Source organism: Pavona decussata, unplaced genomic scaffold, assembly GCF_977016875.1.
Source record: "Pavona decussata unplaced genomic scaffold, jaPavDecu1.1 SCAFFOLD_223, whole genome shotgun sequence".
NCBI lineage: Eukaryota > Metazoa > Cnidaria > Anthozoa > Scleractinia > Agariciidae > Pavona > Pavona decussata.
This window is the reverse complement of record NW_028145628.1, coordinates 3,531,829-3,557,762: the sequence shown is the minus strand read 5'-3', so window position 1 is coordinate 3,557,762 and position 25,934 is coordinate 3,531,829. Positions and strand designations below refer to the sequence as shown.

At 38.1% G+C, this 25,934-nt stretch overlaps 2 protein-coding genes and 1 pseudogene across 5 annotated transcripts in view; 2 read left to right on the top strand and 1 right to left on the bottom strand.

Annotated features, from left to right (window-relative positions):
* Positions 1-1,255: 1,255 nt before the first annotated feature.
* LOC146459228 (uncharacterized) lies at positions 1,256-7,957 on the bottom strand. Its single transcript, XM_085089741.1, has 5 exons — positions 7,886-7,957; positions 7,757-7,802; positions 5,503-5,904; positions 3,930-4,025; positions 1,256-3,015 (listed from the first exon to the last, which is right to left on the bottom strand). Exons 1-5 carry the CDS (start codon positions 7,955-7,957, stop codon positions 1,256-1,258), a joined length of 2,376 nt encoding a protein of 791 aa, XP_084945867.1.
* A 3,349-nt stretch (positions 7,958-11,306) lies between these two features.
* Positions 11,307-25,024, top strand: LOC146459227 (uncharacterized). 3 transcript variants are annotated; one of them, XM_085089925.1, is made up of 5 exons: positions 11,307-11,393; positions 17,394-17,570; positions 21,694-21,772; positions 22,509-22,736; positions 23,886-25,024. In XM_085089925.1, exons 2-5 carry the CDS (start codon positions 17,421-17,423, stop codon positions 24,890-24,892), a joined length of 1,464 nt encoding a protein of 487 aa, XP_084946051.1. In that variant the 5' UTR covers positions 11,307-11,393; positions 17,394-17,420; the 3' UTR covers positions 24,893-25,024. The 3 variants fall into 3 exon arrangements, with proteins under 3 accessions (XP_084946051.1, XP_084946052.1, XP_084946053.1); XM_085089926.1 differs by lacking the exon at positions 11,307-11,393 and adding an exon at positions 16,943-16,976; XM_085089927.1 differs by lacking the exon at positions 11,307-11,393 and adding an exon at positions 17,154-17,175.
* Positions 13,061-25,934, top strand: part of LOC146459222 (thioredoxin reductase 1, cytoplasmic-like) — a 66,596-nt pseudogene continuing 53,722 nt past the window's right edge. Inside the window, exon 1 of the transcript XR_014858057.1 lies at positions 13,061-13,072. The product of XR_014858057.1 is annotated as a thioredoxin reductase 1, cytoplasmic-like, transcript variant X3 (transcript). The remainder of the gene's footprint in view (positions 13,073-25,934) is intronic.

Below are 25,934 nucleotides of genomic sequence, written 5' to 3'. Positions count from 1 at the left end.
CAGTAAAACCATGCCCTACAATTTGAGAAAAATAATATTTGGGACTGGATTTTAGTGCTTCGTCTTAGTTCATAACATCTTTTCGACGGACGCTTGAAGTTAATACCGGAACAATTTTTCCGTAAAGAGCAGGTAATTCGTACATCGATATCTTTGAAGCAAAACCGTGATTTAATCTTGATTTCGCAGCGGACCTTGCTTAGTGATCTTTGCTGGTCTTGACCGAAATAAATTGACTGATCAATGCAATAATCGTTATGTTGATTACTTTGGAACTGGGGCGACGGACGACTAACACAACGCCGAATAAAGATGCATATGACAGCTTTTTCTTTGTATAACCTTCGATCTAAAAGCCCGCCATTTCTATCCGCGAACATTTGCCGCTTACGGATTACCTGGCCTTACCTCATGAAATATGCTCGGTGAAACTGACGTCTTACATAATCGCACGATCGAAGAACAACAAACTCTCTCAAGGGCTCATTTGAACACAATTCAATTCCAAGACAGTCGAAAGTTGCCATATAGCTTGTCCATGAGAAAGGGGAAGAGCGAGCTACTTTTCCCAATATGCCACTGCGCTCTTGGTAAGATTTATTTCAACATAAAACAATAATTCCATCCTGCTATGACTTCGTAACCGCAAGCTCCAACCGTGAAACCGCAAATGACCGCAAATCGAATACGATGACGGCTACTAAGCAGATTTGTGACGTCACCCCTTAGCAACCAGAATTGGCGAATTTTTTCACATCCGGTTAACTCTGGCTCGTGATGACCATGAACTAAAACAAGATGAATTGGAGAGACATTTTGCTAGGTCTCAAGAACCTATGGCACTATGTGCCCACACGACAGATAGTCCCGGCCAAATATCCTTGTTGAGCAGAATGTGTACGTGCCCAGAAATCTTATAGCTTTATAAAGTTGGAAATGACACTTCTGTCGCTTTCTAATTCAAAATATTACTCGACTCTGGCCAAATATCCAAATCTAAACTGTCTCCACCCCTTACATCGTTAATACAGGCTTCACATTTGAGGACATCGCTATTTTTATATTAAGTTTAGTAAGTAAGAAAGGCCCGTGAAGTTGAAGCCCCATAAGGCTAAAACTGGCCAAGCAAAAGTTCAATGGCCAAGGATGTCAACCAGAAGGTTCATTCGTCGCCGCTTAACCATGCATCCAAATAAAATCACCGCCAAAATCCTAATAGTATGTTTTTTTTCCTCAGGAAGGGAAGCCTTGTATTTCAATTACTTTTACACAACAAAGCAACAAACAACATATTAGGCGGCAAGTTACCTGGAATAACACTTGACACAGGCAGTTGTGACGCTGTCACCGCTGAGGAATCCGGAGATTGTGATGGTGGATGGACAGATTGTTGTTGATTGGACAGATCTCCAGTTGTAGATAGCGGGAGCGATACTATCGGCTGGGCGGTTGGTTGGCCTAATGACCAAGGCGTTGTTGAAGTTGTGGTTTGTTCTGGCGATCGTTGCAATGAAAGCAAAGGCTGAGGCGATAGTGAAGAACTTTGTGATGTTTGGTAAGATTTTATGGCTTGCGATGACAGCAATGGAATATTCATTTCTTGTGATTGTTGACTATTTCCACTGGGTAGTGTTGGCTGCGGTGTCTGTTTTGTAGCGTCTGGAGATGACGATGCTGGTCTAGAAAACACAACTCGATGGCTGGATTTTTGTGTTTGCTGAGTTGACGGCGGTGATGTTTGAAAGAATTTCAATGACTGCTGCTCACGTGGAGAAGATGTTTGCAACATGTTTTGAGATTTGTGCTGAGAAGATCGTAGCCACTGTTCCGTTGAAGATGGTGCTGAGTGTGGTAATAATGAAGGTGGTGTTGCTGGTGACGGAAATACAGGTGCTATTAGGGAAGATGACAGTGACCGCTGTTGTTGTGGAAACAATGCTTTCAGTATAGCTTGAGAACTAGGCTGTGCCATTGATGATCGTGATGACATTGGTAATGGAGATATCGCTAAGGATAGAGATGCTAGTAATGATGAAATTAACGCTGATGGAGGAGTTGTTGCTGATGAGAAAGATGTCGCTAAATATGGAGAAGCAAAGGAAGATGATGACGATGACAATGACAATGACGATGGGGATGGTGATGATGATGAGGAGGAGGAGGAGGAGCTGGATGGTGATGATAATGATGATGATGATGATGATGATGACAATGACGATGACGACGGAGATGATAATGGCGATGGCTTCGACGATAAGGGGGATGGTAGGAATGATGATGGAGTTGTTAGCGGTGTTGGATATGATGATGATGATGATGATGATGATGATGATGATGATAATGACGATGACGACGGAGATGATAATGGCGATGGCTTCGACGATAAGGGGGGTGATAGCAATGATGATGGAGTTGTTAGCAGTGTTGGAGATGATAATGTGGAGGAAGATCTGATGCCACAGCGATTTCCTGTGTACCCAAGAAGACAACTGCACGTAAAAGCACCACTTCCACTGGTACAATTACCACCATTCATACAAGGGTTGGGCAAGCATGGGTCTGCTGTGCTACAGTCTGCTCCAGTGTATGCAGAGGGACAACGGCATGTAAAGACACCACTTCCACTGGTGCAAGTGCCACCATTCATACAAGGGTTGGGCAAGCATGGGTCCGCTGTGCTGCAGTCTAGCCGATCTGCTCCAGTGTACCCAGAGGGACACCTGCATGTAAAGACACCACTCCCACTGGTACAAGTGCCACCATTCATACAAGGGTTGGGCAAGCATGGGTCCGCTGTGCTGCAGTCTGCTCCAGTGTACCCAGAGGGACACCTGCATGTAAAGACACCACTCCCACTGGTACAAGTGCCACCATTCATACAAGGTTTGGACAAGCATGGGTCCGCTGTGCTGCAGTCTGCTCCAGTGTATCCAGAGGGACAACTGCATGTAAAAACACCACTTCGACTCGTACAAGTGCCACCATTCATGCAAGGATTAGGTGAACAATGACTAGCTGTTGAAGCAAACAGAGAGGATGGAAGAGAAGCCAGATTTGATGACAAAAGCAGACTTATAGTCAATAAGTCAACCGATAAAAGCTGTCTACAGAGGCAAAACTGGACACAGGGCTAGCGTTTGTTGAGAGGGACTTAAACGAATCAGAGCACATGTGCTAGGTATTTTGGTGATATTTACAAAACAAACTTCCAAAATATTTTTCTTCACACATTTTGGGAGAAATGCAGCATTTGTTAACTAGAAGTATATGTTCTGTATTTCCTCGAAAAATAGCCGTACCTCAATCGCCTCCCTCGAATAATCGCCCCCGTTTGACGAAAATATTGAATATAATCCGCTTCCTCAAATATTGGGGCCCCTCTCGCCATTTTCTCTTTGTTTTGTCCCCTCGCTCTCAAGTTAAAAATTGACATCTTGGGTGACAAACAAGCTTTCATTTAATCATCACAACTGAATAGTAACAAAAGCACCGTTTTTTAGACAGTTTTTCTATGGTAATGTTCATGTATTTCACTTTTTCAGGCTCTGACGCCGAAGATATTGACACTGAACTTTGATTAATCAACCAAACATATTTGAAACACCTAAAAAGCCCATGCTCAATTTATTTTTGATGTGATTAGTTGTTTCTTTTCTTAATTTAATGGTATAATAAAACAAAACATTTAGGACACGACCTCTTGTGAGAAAAGTTTGAAAATATCGCCTCCCTCGAATAATCGCCCCCTTTCGGAGCGAAATAGAAATAATCGCCCCCTGATATTATTCCTGTACTCTCCGACGGTATTTGAAAAAGGTTGAACCGTGAACGATTTCAAATTGCTTCTCATCAATGGCGCATGCGCCTGGGGTGACATAGTCCTTTCAGATAGGCTCGTCAACAAAAATGTATCATAATTTTTTCTGTACCCGTATCTGGGCTTCCGCACTGGTGATTCCTGCCATTTTCAGTGAGGAAGCATATCTGACCATGAGGACAGTTAACGCCATTGCATCTGTAGACGTCTATAATCGCAATAAAAACACTGTTAAACAGGGTTTCATAAAGCAATAATTAGTTTACGATTAAAGTGTATATGACACAAAATCTTTTATTAGCTTATTAGGAAGAGCTTTCAAAATGATGAAGAATGGCATTTATTTTATTGCGATAGCATTCTTAGTTGCCGAGTTATTCAAGATTTAGGTTTATGCAAATTAGACAACTTGTGACGTCACAAGACTGACACAAAATGAAGGGAAATCACAAAATTTGGAATATCTACGAAAATACTACATCTACAGGGTTGAAATTTTGCAGGGTTGATGTGCTGACAGAACTACACATTGTGATAGTAGCTATGATGTCACCATAGCAACGTACTCGTCACCAGACCTCTACCTTCCCAAAATGACAAATGCCTTATTTATTGCTCCACAGTCAAACAGAATTTCTTAACTTGTGCTGCGTAATGTCCATATTCCCTTACACCCACTGAATAAACATCAAGAGCAAAAAGCGCTTCTTGGGAAGGGAAACTCTGATTTTATCCTTTGGATGGTGAGGGTCTGGAGCCCATTGTGTTGCCATGGAAATGTCATAGTGGATCATATCATGAAACTTTGTGATGAGTATAACAACTCTACAAAGTTTCAGTTCTATACAGAAAAAGGCTTAAGAAATATTCCATTTTTTGTGATTTCCCTTCATTTTGTGTCAGTCTTGTGACGTCACAAGTTGTCTAATTTGCATAAGCCTAAATCTGGAATAACTCGGCAACCAAGAATGCTATCGCAATAAAATAAATGCCATTCTTCATCATTTTTAAAGCTCTTTCTAATAAGCTAATAAAAGATTTTGTGTCATATACACTTTAAGAGATCGAGATTTAATAAGAGTTTTGACATTAGGATAACCTATTCTGCAAACAGGCAAAACTCTTGTTGTTCTCACCATCGGAAAAAAATTTGTGAGGGTGAGCTTAAGACGCTCTCCTGGATGAACGATACTTTAGCTGGCCGTTAGAAGTAACGAGAGGACACCGTATTCATATATAAACTACAGAATACAAACAATGATGATGAGGATGAGCGTGGTAAGTTGGGTTTTCCGTAAACGCAATTCTAAATCTCTCTGATATCATGCAGTAATTGCTCAACCAAGGTAGAAATCATGAGGATATAGGAAATGATCGGTGATTTCTAAAGTATAACAGTATTAGTGCTTGAGGGGCTGTGTGTAGACAAACTAAAAAGAGAATATAAGATGAACGTCTTGATTATTAAACGAATTCTTCAGATTCTTCCAAATACTATACTTACTATCATAAGAAACATATGGAAAATTAAGGAGGCGAACATACATGCATGTGGTTTAAAGGATTAATTACTCCTTTCCATACATTAATACTCTTTTTTTACAAAATTTGTACGAGCAATTTTGTCTTTAACCGTGGCCAATTCAAGGACCTAAATGGATAAACTATTATTTTGTGTCTCTCACCAGATTGTCCACGGGTGCAATATCGCAATGGAGTCGAGCAGCTGCGTCTCATCTCATCCAGCTTATACAGGTAAAATGCACCACAGTTTATCACTTGAATTTCACCCTCTTGGGTACAATCACCATCCTTTGTGGCCATGCACACCTTGCGGCTAACTTGGCCATCACCTGGGAGAGGGTGAGATGCATTGAGATAAACCCGATCAGTGGTTCCACAGCGTTTCTTTTTAGGGGCCTCAACAGCTGCTAAGGCATTACCAGCGTTTCCTGACACTTTGTACCAGAAATTCCACTCATTTTCAAGGTCCTTGAAGTCACATTTATCGGTAGCATCCTTGTAGCTTACTGAGCGGTCTCCTTCGTTAAGATCTTTGAGATTGCCACTTTGGCAAGTACTATTGGCTAGTAATAAAAGAAATGGCACAAACAAGAGCTTAAACGGTTAACTCAAATGGTCGTAACGACAACAAATTGCAATAATTTTGTGAAAACACGATGCCAGTGGAGGCTCGAAGACATGCTTCCACGGACACCTTTGTCATCTTCAGTTATTTAAACTGTCAGACAATTTGAAATGGTTATTTAACAGTATATGCTAGAATTAAAACAATAGATATTACTAATTACAATAGAATGGCTCGTGAATTGTAAAGATACCAAGAATAAAGCAGATATAACAAAAAAGAGCGTGAAAAAAGTAGCAATGTAGAAAATGTGTTTAAAAAAAGGAGATAAATTAATATGATGCAATAGCCCATTTTACAGTTGTGCACTAAGTGACCTATTGGGTTGACTGTTTTTAACAACCTCAGTGCTTTTCATATGTAAATACAGACTGGTAGTTAGTATAAGACAGCATTATCTACATATGAAACCAAATGAGGTTTGTATATCAAACCAAAAATCAACTCCAGGGCCCTAGCTCCCACTCAAAAGCCAAGTCACTAAGCCCACAACTGAAAAGCTGTAAAGTTACGTTGTTGATTAAAATCACGGATTCTCCCATTTGATGTGTATAGCCTATTTGAGTTTGAGTTGAATTTTCGAGGAAGCAGAGGCCATGATGATGAAGGTCTAGAGTTCTGAGAACAAAAACTACGGCATGCCTCTAGAATCCCGCAAATGTTTTGTACACATAAGAGCTCTTCTCCGAAGACAAAGTAAAGTCTATTAATAAATTTCTTCTAGAAGATACCGAAAAGCTTCAAAAGATTTTCTTAATAATGTGCTCCTTATTTGCCACAGTAAGGTGCTTCTGGCTTTGAAGTCTGACGTAAAAATCCCTACGTCGTAGTCCGCCATTGACATAACTCTGGTATTAAGCGTACATGGCCGTACTTTTTAACTTGTGTTGATGCCTGTTTTTCATATAAACTGAGCCCATGGTATCCTTCAGTGTAAAATTACAGAATGTCATCATTCTAGAGAGACGTATCAGTAAATTATAAATAATTAAGTAACTGGTGAATTCAGATAAACAACTTTTGTTGTTAATTCAAGTTCTCAAACTCTTCTCCAAGTTGCCTTTACTGCTCTGACTCGTTTTCTAAATTTATAATGAGTCCATCTCCATGTTAATATCTGCTTCACTTCATATTGAACCTTTTTATCAAAACACAAAATGTTTTCTTGTTCCCATGGAGCCGACATTTGTATTACAACGTTGCCTTTTTATTAAGAGATGACATTAATTAATATGGAAATGAGCTTAGTGTACAAGTATTCGACAAAATATTATTTTGATATCTTGACATAAAAAACAATTCCAAATTTTTCCGTTTTAAATTCAAAGAAAAGTTAAATTTCATCAACACATCTTTCGTCTATAATAAATTTCATTTTCCTTAGAAGCTTTTGTAGCTTCAGAACACTCATTTTTGTTAACAGTGAATACAGCACCGCATTTTTTTTTTTTTTCGCTTTTACCAACTTATTTCAGTTATTTTTCCATTTGGGAACACAAAAAGGTTTTAACAACTTTCATTAATTCATTTTGATTTTAAATTTTAGCTTTGTTGATGGACTCCTGAAAGTAAATTATTCTGCAAACGGCAAAATTTAGCAATGTTTTTAGCGCGATGATGCCGTAGAATTTTCTCAAACCGCCGCGCAATTGAACATTTTGCATGTAAGTCAGGGAACAAAACAAATTAGGAATAGTGGTGAAGTTGTTGAATTTAAACAGAACATTAACAAAACCTTTTTCTATAATGAATTGAAACTAAAAGATTAAAGAAGTATGGGAGGTAAATACCTTTAACGCAAGAGCTGTAAAGAAGGTAAAGCAAAACTGATGAAACCTGCAAATTGAGACAGATAAATTGTGTGAATTCGCAAGACCTTAAAAATAAACTAAAATTGCGAAGAAATTTCGTGACCTTACCTGATGAAGGTGCATTCTGTCTTTAGTGCCTGAAAGCTTGGCGCATACAGTGGCAAACAATTCATTATGCATGTCCTGTTGTGGCTAAAAATCACATTTGCATTTTTTATTATGTTATAGGTTTTGGCAAATTAATTATACTATTTGAAAATAAACTCACTTTGATCCACAACCTTTGAATTAGTTCATCTCACCGACACGTATAAAACGAATTCAATAATTTGAGTAGCTATTCTATCCCTTTAACTGTTTTAACTGGAATTTTCCGACTCCCACAGTTGTGAGAATTCCACAGTTGGAGCTTCTTTTGTTAAAGAAGCTTCTTTTTGTTAAATATTTATCTGATCCTCAATTAGCGCAGAAAGACTCCTTGTTGTTAACTTTTTTTTTGTAATCTTCACGAAAATAGCTCGTGGCCACATGTTTAATCAACATACTGTTTGCAGGTGCCATATTAACAAAGGAAGACAAATGGAGGTATAAATTCGACACTTAAAAATCGCTGACAAATAATCAAAGGACGTTTGATCCACTGGATCCACGATCAATACACTATCTGCTTTAAAGGGAACCTCCACTCCGACAACAACTTGACGGCAAATTCTCGGAAAGAATGTCTAAATTCTAAACTTTACTTTAAAAAGTAGAAGTGACATTCAAGTGTGCTAAAAAATTAGATATAATTGTCGCCTATTTTCGATTTTAAATTTCTCGGGCGCCGCCATTTTGGATTCATGACATCAAATGGTTGCCGCTTTTGTCAGTAAACAGAAGTTCTTCTGTGTGAAACAATTGAGAAATCGTATTACGTCATAACTTGCAGCCGTTGAATTATTCTTTTATTTTCATGGAAATTAGCTTTACTAGCCTCGCCAGCATGTAGAATTTTTACTCTACAACGAGGTTAGTAGGGCTAATTAACATATCTAGAAAAGAATAATAAATCGGCCCCCATTCATGAAAAAGGTCTACTTAAGGCATCCATAGCAGTGCAAGTGGATGATTTTACAACAGGTTTGACGTGTTTGGAGTCCTACAGGTTCTTAATCCGGAAGGTTCTTAAAAATGCGTGGTTTTAAGTAATCAACGAACCTGATACCAAACGTTTAGACAATATTAACGACTGATTTTCCTTATATTACCTACGAATGTTCCCAATGAATGTTTTCTGACTTTAGGTGGTTATCACATAGTATAGTATGGTATCATATCGTATCGTATCATACTGGTATGGTACAGAGTAGAGTAGAGGGTCGTCCCTCTTTTTTATTTGACACGCTTAGCCTTAACCGTATAGTATGGCATTTCCCCTGCCTCGTAGCCAGACCTCTCTCTCTCGTTATGCAAATTAGCACGCTGACTGCTTGATGATGACTGACGCTTTGTGCTCGTTCTAATGCAAAAGGACTGTGGAGAAGGCAAACATCTCGGATAGGTCATTGATCACTTATTTTAATGTTGCCACTGAAATCATTTTAAGGATCATTTTAAATTTATTATTTTGTAAATTAAGTTTAACTTTTGTTATGGGTACAATAAAGTGTTGCTGTTGCTGTCGTTGTTGTTGTTGTTAATTGTTGTTGTCGTTTTTAGATACGCAGGACAGTATTGTGATTCCCTTTCGGTGTTCCTTTACCGTTCTGATTATTTCTTGGTCCTTTTTGGTGGTAGTTTTGTTACCTACATTACTTGCAAAAAATTTCGGACGATTTTAATTTCGGACAAAAATAGTGTCCGAAAATAAAACCGTCCGACATTTTTACAGCATAGTATAAAACTTTAAAAGTACTATCTGGGCGATGGCATCACATATTGAAAGCCAATATACATGATATGGCTAAAAATTTGGATTAGGCGGCTTTGCTCAGTCGTTCTTTTTATCACTGGAAAGAAAAATATTTGAGACACTGCTTGAGGCATAAGCTTGATTGAGTTTGTGTTATTTTCTCGTTGGTGTATCCGGCTGTAAAACCTTGAAGATACAGTAAAACTATCATTTTCACAGATTTTATTTCACGCTAATTCATGTGTTTTAGTCGTAAATTTACTTTAGGCATGTTTCAGCGCAGTTTCCGAAATTTTTGTCCGAAAATTGTCCGAAATGAGGGAAAAAGTGTCCGAAAATTAAACGTCCGATATAAAATGTCCGATATTTTTTGCAAGTAATGTACACTATTTAAGTTGATATATAGGCCTTAACTGTAATGGTAACGTATTTATATACCGCACATATCACATGGTCTCATGGTGGTTTACAATTCTTCTGTGGGGTGAGATTGGACACCAATTTGTAAAGGCGCTACTGACAACCGTTATCAGTCCATGTTTTGATCTGACACACCCACCCACCCAACCCAATGAAAGACAGATAAAATTAGAGCTAGAGATAGACCACCACACCGAGGGCTTAACGTCCCCTACTCTTTTCAAACAGTGAGTGGGTTCTTTTAACGTCCCACAGATTATTATATTAGGAACAAGTGTTGTGAGACGGGATATATGATTTTTCGTCCTTGTCCGAGAAAACTAGAAAGTCCAATCGTTTCCTGGTGTCATTATAAAGACAGCACTTTCTCCTCAGTAATTTTAAGGCCCTTGGTGTTGGTCCGGTGGGATTTAAAGGGCTACTGACGCACTTTCACGGTGATTTAAATTAAAATGATTGATGAGTGATTAATGATTGATTGATTACTTGATTGATTGATTGATTGATTGATTGCTTGCTTGCTTGCTTGCTTGCTTGATTGATTGATTGATTGATTGATTGATTGATTGATTTTGCTGTATTTTGGTCAAAACTGTTCAAATTTTTGACAAAGAACCTTTTTTCTAACATAAAATTGCTATTACAGTATCAGAAAGAAAATATTGGAGGATTTCTCTGAGAAAGAACAAACTATAACCAGGTTTTAGCAACTTTTCTACAATACACAGGAAGAACTTAAAAAAACTCAGCAAATTTTTTCAAGTTGTAATCCATTTCCATCCAACCCATCCACAGCCAAACATAACTAATATTAGTTTCTGTGCACTAGTAGGGTTATTGGTAACAACACTGAACCACCATTTTGACGATTCCATCAATTCAAATGTATTTTTTATCGTGTTCAAAGTGACTCTAAAAATAGGTGACACTGCCCCGGTAGGCTGGTGTTTTCCCAACCAAGCTAACTGGTCAGCGGTCCTGTTAGTTCAAGTTGAATAGTAAGGCCATAAAATAATGAAAAATATTTGTTGTCCTCACCAATTTGTTGTGTAATTTATTTTTGTTAAGCTGAACAGGTAGAATTTACAATATAACTTAAATACTCTTGGGATTAATACAGTTACAGATGCAATATAAATAAACGAATTTCCGCACGTTTCAATTCGGCAAGAATGGTTTTAACGATATTGAAATTTCGACATCAATATCGCATTCCACCAAACCGCTTTCTCCATAGAAAAATCAGTATTGGGCACGAAAAAAACGGCGACGAATGTGTGATAGAAGGTATTTGCCAGAAAGGTTAGTAAATTTAAGTCTAACAGTGAGTTTGTTGTAAGGTGTAGTGGCACAAGCGAGTACAAATTCAATACTGAAAACGTCCACAGTTTGAAAAATATTCATAATCAAATAGAATCACAGGAAAGCGCTTCTCAAAAGCTGTCATTTGAATGATCACACTTGAGGGTTTCATTTACAGAATAGAACCGCTTTACATGACGAAAAGTCTGACTCTACATGAAGATATAAAACGCAAAACATATATCAAGACGACCTGCGGTAAAAAGTAGATACGGTACCTAGTCCAAGCTTCGTTATTTACTATAGAGACAGTGGCAATTGATGCATTCAGAATAACAAATCAACCTAGTATGATCAATCAAGAATTGTTTTGAAATTCAATTCGGCTAATGTTCCGACTTTAAAGCGTTGAATTCTTTTGAGTGGTAATCGGTAAGATTTCATCCACGGACACTTAGTTTGGGTAGAAACCAGTGTGTTTATAATGACTGTTGTGACTCATATAGTCGATATCTATCAAATATGGATTTCTATTTGCATCCAACGCGTTCATTTGCCCAAACTTTAGTGAATGTTTCAAGAAAAGATTAAGAACGGAGCGAGAATGTAGTTGTACCTAATAAACTATTACATTATTTACAGATTTGCAGACGTTTGATATTTCAATATTCTAATTTTCAGTACTTTGACTCTGGAAATTATTTCAGTTGAATACTTAACGCTTCTTTCGGTGTTTTTGTCATCCTTTTTAGCGGCTAAATGACTGAAATGGCCGTACAAACTTTTACCCCGATGCAATACTTTAATTAGATCTTCATTAACTTTCATCTCTTACATGGAAAATGTGAACATATTAAATAGAACAATTTTGGTCTCTTGAAATTCAATATCATTGCTCAAATTAAGCCATTGTCTACCAGTTAACGAGGTCTGGAAGCTGAATAATAAGTTAACGTACAAACGACGCTGACGTCACGTGAATTTTGTAGCTTAAAAATGATTCTACAAAGGGATACCGTTAGTTAATAGTTTTGTCATAATTTTTCATGTAAGTTAAACATGGCATTGATATTTTTGCTTCTACGAGCTACAAAAAAGTATATTCAGCGCTCTTTCATCCGTCATTGAATATCGATTGTTCCATATAGAAAAATAAAGACAACGCCTTTTTTTACATAAAAAAACTTCTTTATTTTCGAAAAGAGGCTCCTGGGCCTTCTCTTCCTTTGGCAGAGGAGTTTGAAGTGCGCTTTAGGTCCTGGGAACGACTCATGAGTGTGCCAGCTCAAAGGTCAGACAGTGACGTCGTAACATTTTGCGCCAAAAGTCAGGCCGTAATTTAGTGGTCATGATTGACGGGCCGGTTGAATCACGAGGGTTTTAAAATAAGACAATGAATGCATTCAGTTTTTGTTCGCATCGAAACTGTGAGTGGCCTTAAAAACTAGGCAATAGTCTTAACGAAGTCAGTCCTAATCAAGTAAGGGCTCCACTAAACATGCAATAAATACCACTGATAAATGTAAAAAGAATGATAAACTTATTTCATGACGCGTCATGGTATATGCGTACAAAAAGGCTTAATATACTTCAATGGTTTTCAGACTCCATTGTTTACACCTGAACAAAGTCGTCGTCTAAGATATTGTCTTGATGCATCACAATTTCTCAACACAAAAGTGAAAAGTAGCATTAATAAAATAAAAATTTGCATTCTTTCAGGCAGTTATCACCGTCGTATAGCAACTAAGGTTCTGGTCAGTTTACTTTATTTTTCCGACTTTCTTCCACCTGGCATTCGGCATCATGTTTTGTCAAAATGTTTTGTGCCTGAATACAAAAGGAGTCAAGAGACCCTCAGCTTCTTCTCTGAGGATTAAGAGCAAGTGATACTTAATCATCCTGTTGGTAACTGTATGAAAGTGAATACGTGAAACCGTAGTTTACTCAGTTGTCTGAAGAGAAAGCCTGGGTTCGAGCCCTTTTCCAGCCCGAATCAGTTTGTTAGGCTTCCTTTAGATACCTGCAACGATCTCTCCCATTCTTTTCTGGATTAAAATCACGATAACTATTTAAACTTGAGAACAGAATTGAAACCGAAACTGTCTAGTGTACAGCTAATTTCCTTTGCATGTGGTTTCTTTGCTGTCTTTTATAGGCCTTATCACGGTTTTCGACGCCATTTTGACGAGTAGGCAAACAGGCTTGAAATAACAGTGTTTGTATGGAAATCCGATGTCAAATAATTTTCATAAAACATCGCTTCCGAAAAATTCATGAATTGGAAACTTTTGGCAATAGGAAAAGGATTTTAAGAGCAAAATTGGAGGGATGTAGCTGTGCCAGAAAGCGTCCAGTCGTGTTTTGAACTTTCCATACATTTGTCTGTTACCGAACCAGCCGTGAACTGCTCTAAAAATAGCTCGCGGGAAAAAAATACAGGCAAATGTATGGAAAGTTCAAAACACGACTGGACGCTTTCTGGCACAGCTACATCCCTCCAAATTTTATCTTAAAATCCTTTTCCTAATGCCAAAAGTTTCCAATTCATGAATTTTTCAGAAGCGATGTTTTATGAAAATTATTTGACATCGGATTTCCATACAAACACTGTTATTTCGAGCCTGTTTGCCTACTCGTCAAAATGGCGTCGAAAACCGTGATTAGGCCTATTTAGTAATAATAATAATAATAACTTTATTACTTTCCAAATTTACTCTTTTGTATGCCATTGAGGAGAACGTTGTTGCTAAGCTCAATTAAATTCAATGAAAGTTCTTCGCTTCAAATTATCTCGAAATCTTAATTTTCCTGGTGCTTGCGAGGTGAAAGACCTTCAAGCAGTTTGACCAACTTCTTCGTCTCTAGTCGTAAGTTGTTTTGTCGCTAACGCTCCTAGCTGTACACAGTGCATTTTGAGTGATCTGTTATAGGAGCATCCGGCCGTATTTTCCGGATAAACCTCCCAGGTAGAGATATTTCAAGAGCGATCGCTTATGCAAATGAACCTTATCTCGTTTGCTCTCTGACCGCCATTATGGAGTCACTCCGCACATCAACAAAACATCAGTAATGAACTCGTTCCCGCCTGACAAGTTTAAGCTTTTACATTCAGCCAAAGCATGCTCATTCTATAACATTTTTTTTTCGGTTACCAGAACGGTTTGCTTTGCTTTTCCGCGAGATCAGTGAACTCAGACGAGAACAGTTACAGTTCAGTTACTGTTGTTACGGGCCGCTGCAGTTAACAAGTACTACAAGTAATATATTGGAAACATGATGCGATCCTGTAAGAAAGGGCAGCTCTGATTCATAAAATAAGCTGGGTGAGGATTTAAAGCAAGTCTCGAAGGTGAAATGCAGCGAAATTAAATGGAAAAGTACTGCACATTAACCTTAATACAAGGATGCTAAACAGGTTCCAAAACCAAAACAAAACATTTATGCAAACCAACCAACCAAAACATTTATGCAAAATGGGTTTTCTACTGCTCCCAGGCCGTTAAACCCTTTAACCACTAATATCAAGGAACGAATTCTCCTATCTTATCCCCATACTTTTCTTGGAAAAGTACTGAGGAGAAGTTATTAAAATATCAACAAAATTCATCTTGGGTGATCATATCCTTAATTCCTATGATCTCAGAGGTAGAAAAAGGATTGATCTTACAAAGAGAAATTTGATGTTGATTACTGTTAGGGATTAAAGGGTTAAGGCCTTTCCAAAGACACGTTTGTCTACTCTCGCGTAGTTTGATCTTTTCACATAGTCACAAAAAATTTAGGGAACGGAATCTTATCAGTATTTACCGAAATTCTACAAACGTTTGAGGCGACATCGTGCCAAAGAAAGTTCTAGTTTTTCATCACACTGATATCAATCCAACGTAGAGAGAAAGATGTCGACAGGTACATTTACTCATAACTCTTAGCGTAAGAAAACCTTAAAAGCGGCCGTAAAACGCGCAGAACCTAGCATACACAAATTTGTTGTTAGTACAGGGACGAATTTCGCGAAACATATGGCTTTCTATGTGCCAATTGCCTGTGTTAGGTTTGCAAGGCATTGTGGTAAAATGTACAGCCGTCATCTTTTTTTCCGTACGATGGATTGCGACGCGCAGCTAATGACAATGACAATATTTTTATATAGCGCTATTTCTCGAAAAAGGCAATAGCGCTTTAAAACAATATTGACTTGGTTGTGAAGATAACAGTGGACGTCCGTCACCATATCAGGTGATATCTTGACCGCGCTATGACCAGGACATTTCGAATGCAAACAGGCGGGCATTTCGTAAAGAAAATCCAAGCACTTTTAACGCTTCTAGTCGTTTTTGAAAGATATCGAACTAAAAGAAACTCAAGAAAATTTTTTCATGTGATATGTCCCCAGTAATCTGCACATGATTTCAAAATTGTAGTAACGACATTGCCTTACAAGACTTTTTCGAGTCATGAATTCAACTGAACTGAATGCAGTCAAACTCTTCAATACGTCAAGAGAAACGTTTGACTGAAAAATACTACAATTGCAGTCGGGAATGAAAATAATACAATCTTAAACGACAGGCACTGACTTGAAAAAACGTTAAAATACAACGTTTATCAAAAGCTTATAAAAGACGTTTCGGCCGAAAATCTTCGGCTTTCGTCGGTTTAAAAAGACAAATAAGCACGTTTTGAACAAATAAGCAAATAAGGAAATAACCAAGTGGTGAACCGTTAGATAAGCGTTTTCTTATTTGTCTTTTTTAAACCGACGAAGGCCGAAGATTTGTTTTTAATAAACGTTGTAACCTAAGGTCACGTTAAAACACAATGTTTATAAGACAGAAATTTTTTAAGTCAGCCGTTTCCGAAGTCAGTCTATGCTTGTGTTACGTTTGACTGAATTGAAACCTATATTGGTATCAGAACCCATCTGAGTCATGCAACAGTCATTTAATTTAATTTTACCTTTTCATGTCTTAGTTCTCAATACATTTTCTTTAATAATCCAAACATAAAGTTCATAGGGTCAAGCACAGAATGGTGTATCCGGTTGTTAATTATCTTTATCAGGCGAAATCACGTCATAGCTGATGCCAAGTCTATTGTCTACAAAACTCGCCTAACAAAGGTTTCCAAGTCAGTATATTTTAATAACTTACCCCCACAAAGCTCAGTGAGTAACTATGCACAACAATGCACATTAATCGGCACAGAATACGAAACACGAAAGTAACGGCAAAAGTAAATTTCTTTCACCTTTTCTTTTCTTTTCCAGTTTTGCTTTTACGATCTTAAGCCCAGGATTCAAATGCTAGTCCAAGCAAAAGTATAAAAAGACGGATTTTCCACTTTCGTCATCCATTCATTGCCCCAGGCAAATGAACAACTCACTTAACTCAATATTGTTAAAGCGGCGTGAGTAATTGCTGGTTTTTGACACACACGGTCTGTTAATATCAAATTAGGACACGAATAGAACAAGAGTGCTTAAATTCTTTATTTCACTGAATCACTATAAAACAAACGGGATATTACTGGGGCAGTACATAACTGAGTTACCACGTAGCCAGCTGGGTAAAATTCCACCAGGTATTGCGAATGATGACAGTTTTATTACAAATTAATTTTTTGTTTGTTATTTTTTTTTTAGTACCATTATTTGTATTAGAACAAGCGATTTATCACCTAGATACGTCAAGAAAATGACAAAATATTTTAGTTAATCCCGTCTCTTTTAAAGTTGAACATAAATCACACGGGATGCGATATTAATTTTCAACCAGTAAGCGTAAGTTATTTAGATGTTTACAAGTTTTTTTACTTTGCTTAAGTGAATTTTTACCTGGAAATTTGCCAATTTTTACTTTACGGAAGTCTTAAAAACTAAACGCTTAACATTGAAATGTTAAATTTTGTGTAGATATGTCGTCGAACTTCGGCATTGTTAGAGGTCCTCTTGACGCGTGCTCGGCAGATTTAACTCCATGTTATGTCGTAACTTTGTAGGTTCGTAGCAAGAGAAAGAGAATTGTGATGGAGCCAAAAGACAGAACAGTGAACGGTGAAGTTGCAATTGATTTCCAAGGCGACGGTAGTTACATTCCAAGACCACCTCATTCGCCAACTCTTGGACATGCACAATGGAGTTCCTTTACCATCGACAATCAAACGCCGAAGGACCACGTGAGTAACAATTCGTACTTCCGTTCTACTTCATAACTTAAACAAAAAAAAACAGTTCTAATTTTTAAAATGTTTTAAAACAAGCAGTTAAAGGCTTTTGAGTAGTCACGCCTTGGGAACAAGTAAGGACCATCTTGCAGAGCGCAATCAAACGGGAAAGCACTGCGACAAAGGTTTTCTCTCAATGGCCAATTTTTATTTACGACCGTAAACGTTTGATACACACTGGGCGGTGAAGAAATAGAATGACTGGAAGGATCTTGTAGAAAGCTTGGAGGGGAAGAGTTTCTTCACTTATGACACGAAAGAACTTTATCATGACAAATAAACACGGTGTGGCGACTAACAGTACGAACTTGGCTGACGGCCAAGAAACAAAATATGATGAACAGTAATTAATAATGTAGTGTACAAAACGAGCGAGTGATACGAACTGAATTCTAGCTCTGGTGGCCGTCTCAAAAGCGAGGAAAAAAAGAAACAAAAGGAAATAAGTTTCTTTTTATATACGTTAAGGTTAGCAATACATTTACATAGATGTGTTTGGTTTATCCAGCGTCATTTTTTTATTTCGCCGCGTTTAGCTAAACGATTGCAAACTTATGACTGAAATATTAGAGGCTCTGTGCATACACTTCAACACAAAGTGTTATATTGGGTTTTTATCATTTTACATTCAATAACAAAGGCACTTCTCTTCGTGGGCAAAGCAACATGCCGAAGAACAGCTTTCACTGAAAACGCCTAGTCATAATTTCTGCTTTTGTGCCTCTTGCCTTGCCAGTCCCTGATACTGAAAAAATTTGTTCAAAACTGTAAACAACACTCTCTTCAAGGTATTTTTCGTTCTTCCGGTTCTTTAGTCGTTCAGAATTAATGCTGCTCATTTAATAATAGTCAACACGCGATTTCAGCAAGTATTGTTCTTTTTTAAATACTCTGCGAACCGGGTGCTCACCCAAGATCAAAACTTGTCTTACTGCAATGAAAACAAAAATCATTTGCATCATGAAGCGGGCACCGCTCAATAGCTTTTATTTGCCTATTCCTGACGCATTACGATTTTGACGCAAAGATTCAAACTTTGTCAAGGAAGTGACACAGGAAAACCGGCAATACGAAACGAAACGACTCGGCTCAACCACATTCGGGTTTGAATGGTCATACTTCAGGATTTTATCCACAAACTTAGAGCTATAAGAATCATACACCTTTCATGGACTCTAGCGTAGAATATATAGATTAAAAACCTGATAAACAGCTCTCGTTTGAATGGTCACATTCTAGGATTTCGTTAGCAAACCCCGCAAAAGTCTCAGTTACTAGTAGAAGTCAGATTAAACTTGTATATTGTTCTTGCGGTTCAAAGAAAATAAAAATAGAAAGCCTTTACTTAACTGCTCGAGGATTTCAAGTATCAATAAGTATGTTCACTAAAGTACTTCACGTTTTAACTACAAATAAACTAAACAAGAAAGATCGATGACGAAATAAGATATTTGAAGAAGCTTTATTCGAACTGGTGCATTGCCTTCTTGCCACAATAGTTGCGCCTTCATTCATATCGCGATAGCTGAGTCATCTAACGTTAACAAGGTTGTGTCGTCAGTCATAAATTAACTGTTGATTTATAGCTGTTTAATTACGCTTCATGAATCAAGAGAGTGTATCATTTTGTACCCAGGGAGCCACTTTAAAATATCGGACTTGAACCATACCTGTTATATACTTTGTTTCTTCTACAAACTTTTGCGATATTTTTTGTCGCTTTCAAAATCACATTTTTTTTCCACGGGAATTTCAGTGCTAGAACAAAAGTACAATGTTAAACAAAACTCCGCATTTCGTCAAGGAACCTCCCGTCAATGGTTTCGCTTTAACCGTTTCAAAATTCAATATTTGAAATAAGGTATTAGAAAAATTAAGCGCCCTTGAAAAAGGAATTGATATTGAACTCCGTTTGCAAGTGTTCACTGGATGTCAAAAGAATTGCGACTGAAAGCTCTTTTCGCGGTAGATTAGTTTGCCAGTACACGATGCAGTAAACTGACAAACCTTATTTAAATGAACTCTTATGTTTGACTCATGCAGTTTGTGAAATGTGTCTAACCATTCTGGTGTAGTTTTTATTATGCTATGGCTGTACCTTTCGCTCTATGTCACTGGATGCCACGCAAAGTTTTCTTCTAATATTCAGCCAGTTTTAGTCCTTGGCTAAAACTGTTAAGCTGTATTTTAACCCTTTAACCCTTGATATCAAAGAACAAATTCTCCTATCCTGCCCCCATACGTTTCTTATAAAAGTGCTGTGGAGAAGTTATCAACTGATATTAAGAAATTCACTTTGGGAGATCATATCGTTAATTCTCATGACCTTAGGGATTGAATAAGCAATGTTATTACAAGGAGAATCTTGGCGCTGATCACTGTTAGGGCTTAAAGGGTTAATTTCTTATGAGAATACTTGCAATCACTTCACTTCTGGGGTAGAAAATCGAGAAACTGAATCGATCTGCTTTCTCCCTTCTTTTTGGACTGTGCGTGGGAAGCAATTACCTTGAAAGTTTTTTGGCGCAACGTTTGTCACAATGCAAATAAATATGTGTGTGATCAAAGTCTTCCCTGGTCACGTGAAAAGAGAAATTTAGCGTTCTTATTTTTAGATCACTTAGTATGCGATGACTCTGCGCAAATATACGCTGACTCATTTAATGACCAGGTTGACGCAAATGCTTCCATAGCGGAACAAAATACATTAAATACCAGGTGGACTCCTGGGCAGAGAAAAAATAGATTCATAAAACGTTTGTAATTATGTCATTATAAATTTGCAACGCAACAACGCCATTAGGTTGTTAAGGGTGTAAAAAGTCAACAGATTGTTCCTATTAATGTGGACGTCTTTAGTCGTTTACTCAAGTTATATTCTTTGACTGATTTTGTCTGACAACAATAGGCTTCATCAGGAGTTTGAACAAGGTTCAATTCAGAACTCATTTCGTAAACTCATTTTTAAAGTGAAAATTACGCACCTTCAAGGGTGTGAACCACAAAACACCAACAAGATATGCGTGCAGGATGTGGGCAATGTTTAAATTTGTGGTTCCCAGATAAAACCTTCAGACATCTTTTTATTTTATTTTTATTTTCACTTCGTCCGCGTAGACAAAACAATTAGAGATGGTAGAAAAAAAGGCCAAACAGAAAAACTTGACAAAATATAAACCAGAAGCGGTTAAACTGATAATATTTTATAACAACGAAATTTATCGTGTGCTTATTGGTCGAGAACCATTCTCTACACGAGTACATGTCGTTATGACATCACTGATTGCGCCAACCACCACCAGTAAGGTCTTGGTTTAAATAAAGGTGATCCAAAATATTTTCTGCCAGACTGCCATCAATCTTTGAAATGCTTTGGATCCGCAAGAAGAAACCGAGTCTAAACACCCAGTCCAGACTCCATTCGCGCGAAACTATTTGTCTAACGGACATAACTCTCACTTTATAACACCCCTCTGAGTGAACACTTAATTTAATTTATTCTATTTCACACCTTTACTTTCTGTATAAATTATCTTTTCTGTTGCATTCTATACTTGATAATGGTGCCAAGATGACACCGAAACGTCGTTCCGTTTTTTCGCTAATTTTTATAGTCAATTGTATTTCTAAATTTAATCCTATTAGAATTATTGTTATTGTTATTATTATTATTATTATTATTATTATTATTGTTGTTGTTGTTGTTGTTGTTGTTGTTGTTATTATTATTATTATTATAATTATTATTATTATTATTATTATTATTATTATTATTATTATTATTATTATTATTATTATTATTATTATTATTATTATTATTAGACGGTCTAAAAGTAACCGCGGCAACACGTACTCTCGGTTGTCAAGAATTCCTTACTCATTTCTTCTTGACTCATCAAAATTGATTGACAAAATGAAGATATCGGCTACAAATTTCTTAGTGCGGTTAATCAGTCTAATTAGACACCAGTCTGGTTTGCGCGCGAAGACCTTGCGCGTAGCAGAAAAGGAATCTCACAATCTAGCTGTAAAAGTCTGAATCAAATTTCGAACTTTTTTTTCTGATTCCTTTTAGAATGCACCAGGGGTGAATGCAAAAGTGAAGAAAGAGCGAAGAACTCTGGTTGAATGGCTCAAGAAATACTTCTTAGAAGGTAAGTTAGATTGCACATAGCCGTGAACTGATTAAAATTTATCTTCACTTCCCCTCGACCGGACCAAGCTGCTGAACTGAAATGTACATGTTCGTTTTTTAATTAATTTACTCCTTTTTAAAGCAAGTACCGGCAGTTCCTGCAGGCGTTTACATAGTAGGAAGAAAAACGAATGCTGAGAGAAAAAACTCGCGGGTTCCCCCACCAGGGGGAACTCCCATATAAAAATGATGGAATGAGGGGCGATCGTCGAACGTTTTTAGCGACAAGACATGGTGGATCTTATGCAGAACTAGATCAGTAAAATACTTGATATAATAAAAAGACGACAGTAAAAAGAAGACGAAAACAAAAGTTACATTACAATAAACTGAAAAATACGTGTAAATTCAAAAACTCTAAAATTTGGCAAGACGACAGCAACAAGACATGGAGAGATACTGAATCCTAAAAGAGCTGGGTCGGTTAAATACTTGAGATAATAGATAGACGACAGTACAAAGGGTTGACAAAAACGAAAGTTAGATAGTCTATAAAACTGACAAATATGTGTTAACTGCCTGATATTTCGCCCTGGAAAACCTTTTTCGCCTCGGAAGCTACAGGAATATAATCAGGATCACGTGGAGTCTCACTATATTACATACTCCGTATAACCTTGTAATTTGAATTTAATAACGAAGTTGTTTTCTTCAGGGGGAGGAATATTGACTTGACTTGAACCTTTGCCTCTCAGGTCAGGCTCTAACAGCCACACAGACCCAGGCCCTTGCGCAGCTGGATCCGAATGCGCCCTGGCACGAGCGGCTGATAGTGAAGTACCGCAGGCTCGTAGGCGTCGCAATCCCGTTTTTCTTTTTTCAAGTGATCTGGTGGAGTTGTGCAATTAATTACAAATTCTGGGGTCTGTTTCCTGAAAGATATTTCATCTCCATAACAATGATTTTCGGATCCATGATTGCAGGTACGTAACAAGAAGAAAAGAAAATGCATTATATTTATTTTATTATCTATCAGTCAGTACGCGCGGTGTGATTGGTCAATTTTGCGGGCCGTGTTTCAATGTACGGCCCACTAAATTCCGCTGACCGTTTCCCTTGACTTCAACTAGTGTCCTTTCGTACGCACCCGATTAAGCTCAGGAATATAATAAATATCTTACTAACCTCGCGAATTCTTTGTTTGCGTTTGTTGTGATTGGCTAGAGTGTTTGCTTAAGGTGGCCGAACACAGTTTGTTGTAGTATACAGGTGTTAGTAGACATTAATTGAAAAGTACGTACTTCTGAGTACCCGAAATTAGCATGGTGCAAAATTAACTAAGAAGGAATAAATTTGAATACTTCTCGTTGAGCAAGGTGCCGTTGCCATGGCAACGCAGCAAGCTATTAACCGTCCACAAATAATGGTTTTCCTCAATTTTTAGAAAATGCACTCATTAGATTTTTTCCATTTTTTGTATCCAGAAAAACTCACAAAATACTGACATAGTGACGCTGCTTTCATGTAATTTTAACAGAGAGATCTCCTGTTAATGTTGGTTTTGCACTTTAATGTTTTTTGAAGATACCCTCTGTTAGATTTTGTTTTTGGTTTGTAGGCGAGTTACGCTTTTAGAAAACTACTGTTTTATCAAATTTCACGAAATTCTAACAAGCGGTTCCTTAGAAAACAGTTCATTTCCATTAAAACAACCAGTCACAATTTTTTGATCAAATGTGCATGCGTGGCTTTTAATTAGGTTTTCTCAGCAAAGATGAAAAGCGTACAAACAGGCTTAGCTCATTGTGAACTCACTTTCTTTGTTCGGCGATAAATGAAGAAGGATTTACAAGCGAGAAACTGTGTTACTTAAAGAGCAAAACTTACCTTTGTGATCCATTTGGTATAAAATCGAGGGATCGATAGTATTTGCTTACCACAACCCTAGCGCGCGCTTAATAGCATCACAAACAGAATCTGTAAAGTGCCCGCAAACTGTGTTCGGCCACCTTAAGTTTGGTTTTACGACACCGAAATGACAGCCGCCCTAAATCAACTGGCCTCAACTAAATTTATCAACTAGTCACAAATGTTTTAATCAACTAAAAACAAATCCCAATCTCTCCTCGCAGGAATGACAAGTGAGGGTGGAGGCGCAGTTGCCTTTCCTGTTATGACCCTCGCTTTTGGCATCGCACCAGCAGTGGCACGTGACTTCTCACTAATGATCCAGTCCTGCGGTATGACAGCAGCGGCTTTCACCATCTTTTGGATGCGGGTGCAGCTAGAATGGCATTCTATTATATTCTGTTCGACTGGAGGTCTCATTGGTATGGTACTTGGCTTGGAGTTTATTGACCCCAACCTCACCCCACCTCAGAAGAAAATGGGATTTGTATGCGTATGGTTCTCGTTCGCCTTTGCACTGTTCCTGTTGAACCGTTACCAAAAGCGTACAACATATAAAACCATCCCAGACTTCAAGCTGTGGAAGATGAGTGTTCTTATACTGACTGGCTTTATCGGAGGAATCTTCTCTGCCGTCGCCGGAAGTGGCGTTGACATTTGCAGCTTCAGTATCTTGACACTTCTCTTCCGCGTCAGCGAAAAGACAGCCACGCCCACATCCGTTGTCCTAATGGCGGGAAACACTGTAGTGGGTTTCTACTGGCGTCAGGTAATCCAGCAGGACGTCAGCGCCGAAGCTTATTACTACCTAGCAGTTTGTGTCCCTATAGTCGTGTTAGGCGCTCCTCTTGGCTCTGTCATTGGCAGCCATTTTCACCGCCAAGTCCTAGCTGGTTTGATCTATGTCCTAGACACAGTGGCCCTTGTCAGCGCATACGCCATTGTGCCGCTAACCAAAGCACTGATTGGCGCGTCCGTAGGTATAATCGCTTTCGGTTTTGTGTTCTTCGGGTTGATTACATACGCTGGACAGAAGATCATGGAGGGGATTGAAGAGAAGAAGGAACAATTGCCGCAGACGCATGTTGGAGCCGTTGAAGAGAAGAAAGCTGAGGTGGAGATTGGTGTTAATGGACACCTAAACCACAAGAAGGGGGAACCAGCTCAAGATGTTGATCTCGGAAAGTTGAATTCTGGGTATGCTTCCACACAGTCCTTAAGTCAATTGTAAAGACACACTGGTACTAACAGCAGCCAAAACATCAACAAAGAGCTGAAAATGTTTAGACCTTTCACAACCAGAGGCATCCCTCAAAACATGGAATTAATTATATTTTTTTCAAACTTTAGAGTCGACTGTACATAAAAATACATGTAACCATTCAAACAACCGCTTCCGAGATCTGAGAAGTACTTTACTGTAGCCAGTTGAAAAGTAAAGTGGAGTGGACATCAGGATGTCGAGGACAGTGGAATGTCAGCTTATTCAGTGATCTGTGACTGATTTGGCCAGTCAGCTTAATGAACTAAAAAAATATTCCAGTCCGTCTTTAACCACACTTTTAACCGGGTTGAAACTCTAGTTTCATTAGATATATTTTAAAAAATGGCTGAATAAAAAGCCTATAAAACCTGTTGAGTAGCTATCTATCTGCCGTGGATAACTTTGGTAACCGCACGGACGATAGAATCATACTTGTACTCACTTGATATATCCGGGGATACATCCTCGTAGACCCTAAGAAGACAGTCGGGTATTGGGACAAAAAAATAATTTAGCAACAGAACGGGAACGTCATTCGACGACGAGAGTCTATTTTGACTCAGTTCTGGGTATTCTTGATGCGCGCGCAGTTTCAACTAACGTTTCCGTTCTGTTGCCAAATCAGCCAAATGATTCCATGGGCGAAACGGGAACATGCGAAAGGGCGAAACGGTTACGAGCGAAAGAGAAACACAATAGCCCCTAAAAGCTTTCGACACAAGTCCCAGGTCTCCGAGGATGTTATGAGCGGACCATGTGTGAAAATTAAACGCGTAGCTTTCTGATAATTCAAGTTTAATCGGCGCTGTGGTTTAGTAGCGACGATGAAAGTCAATAGGAGATCCAAATATGAATAACGTTCAACGAAACCACAGATAAACTGTTTTAACTTTTGCTTATCAGTTTCACCAAAGACGGACTCACATGGCTTATATAACCTTTGATTTTTAAATATATCTTTCATATATTCATATTCATTTCTTCTTATATTTCCTCTTACGGAGCTATA

What these genes read in the sequence shown, in the direction of transcription:
- LOC146459228 (XM_085089741.1), bottom strand. Translation starts at nt 7,957, where the DNA reads ATGCATAATGAATTGTTTGCCACTGTATGCGCCAAGCTTTCAGGCACT. An exon ending in ACAGAATGCACCTTCATCAG is followed by an intron (nt 7,803 to 7,885) that starts GTAAGGTCACGA and finishes CTCAATTTGCAG; the next exon opens with GTTTCATCAGTTTTGCTTTA. An exon ending in TTACAGCTCTTGCGTTAAAG is followed by an intron (nt 5,905 to 7,756) that starts GTATTTACCTCC and finishes TTTTATTACTAG; the next exon opens with CCAATAGTACTTGCCAAAGT.
- LOC146459227 (XM_085089925.1), top strand. Translation starts at nt 17,421, where the DNA reads ATGGAGCCAAAAGACAGAACAGTGAACGGTGAAGTTGCAATTGATTTC. An exon ending in ATCAAACGCCGAAGGACCAC is followed by an intron (nt 17,571 to 21,693) that starts GTGAGTAACAAT and finishes GATTCCTTTTAG; the next exon opens with AATGCACCAGGGGTGAATGC. An exon ending in CAAGAAATACTTCTTAGAAG is followed by an intron (nt 21,773 to 22,508) that starts GTAAGTTAGATT and finishes TTTGCCTCTCAG; the next exon opens with GTCAGGCTCTAACAGCCACA.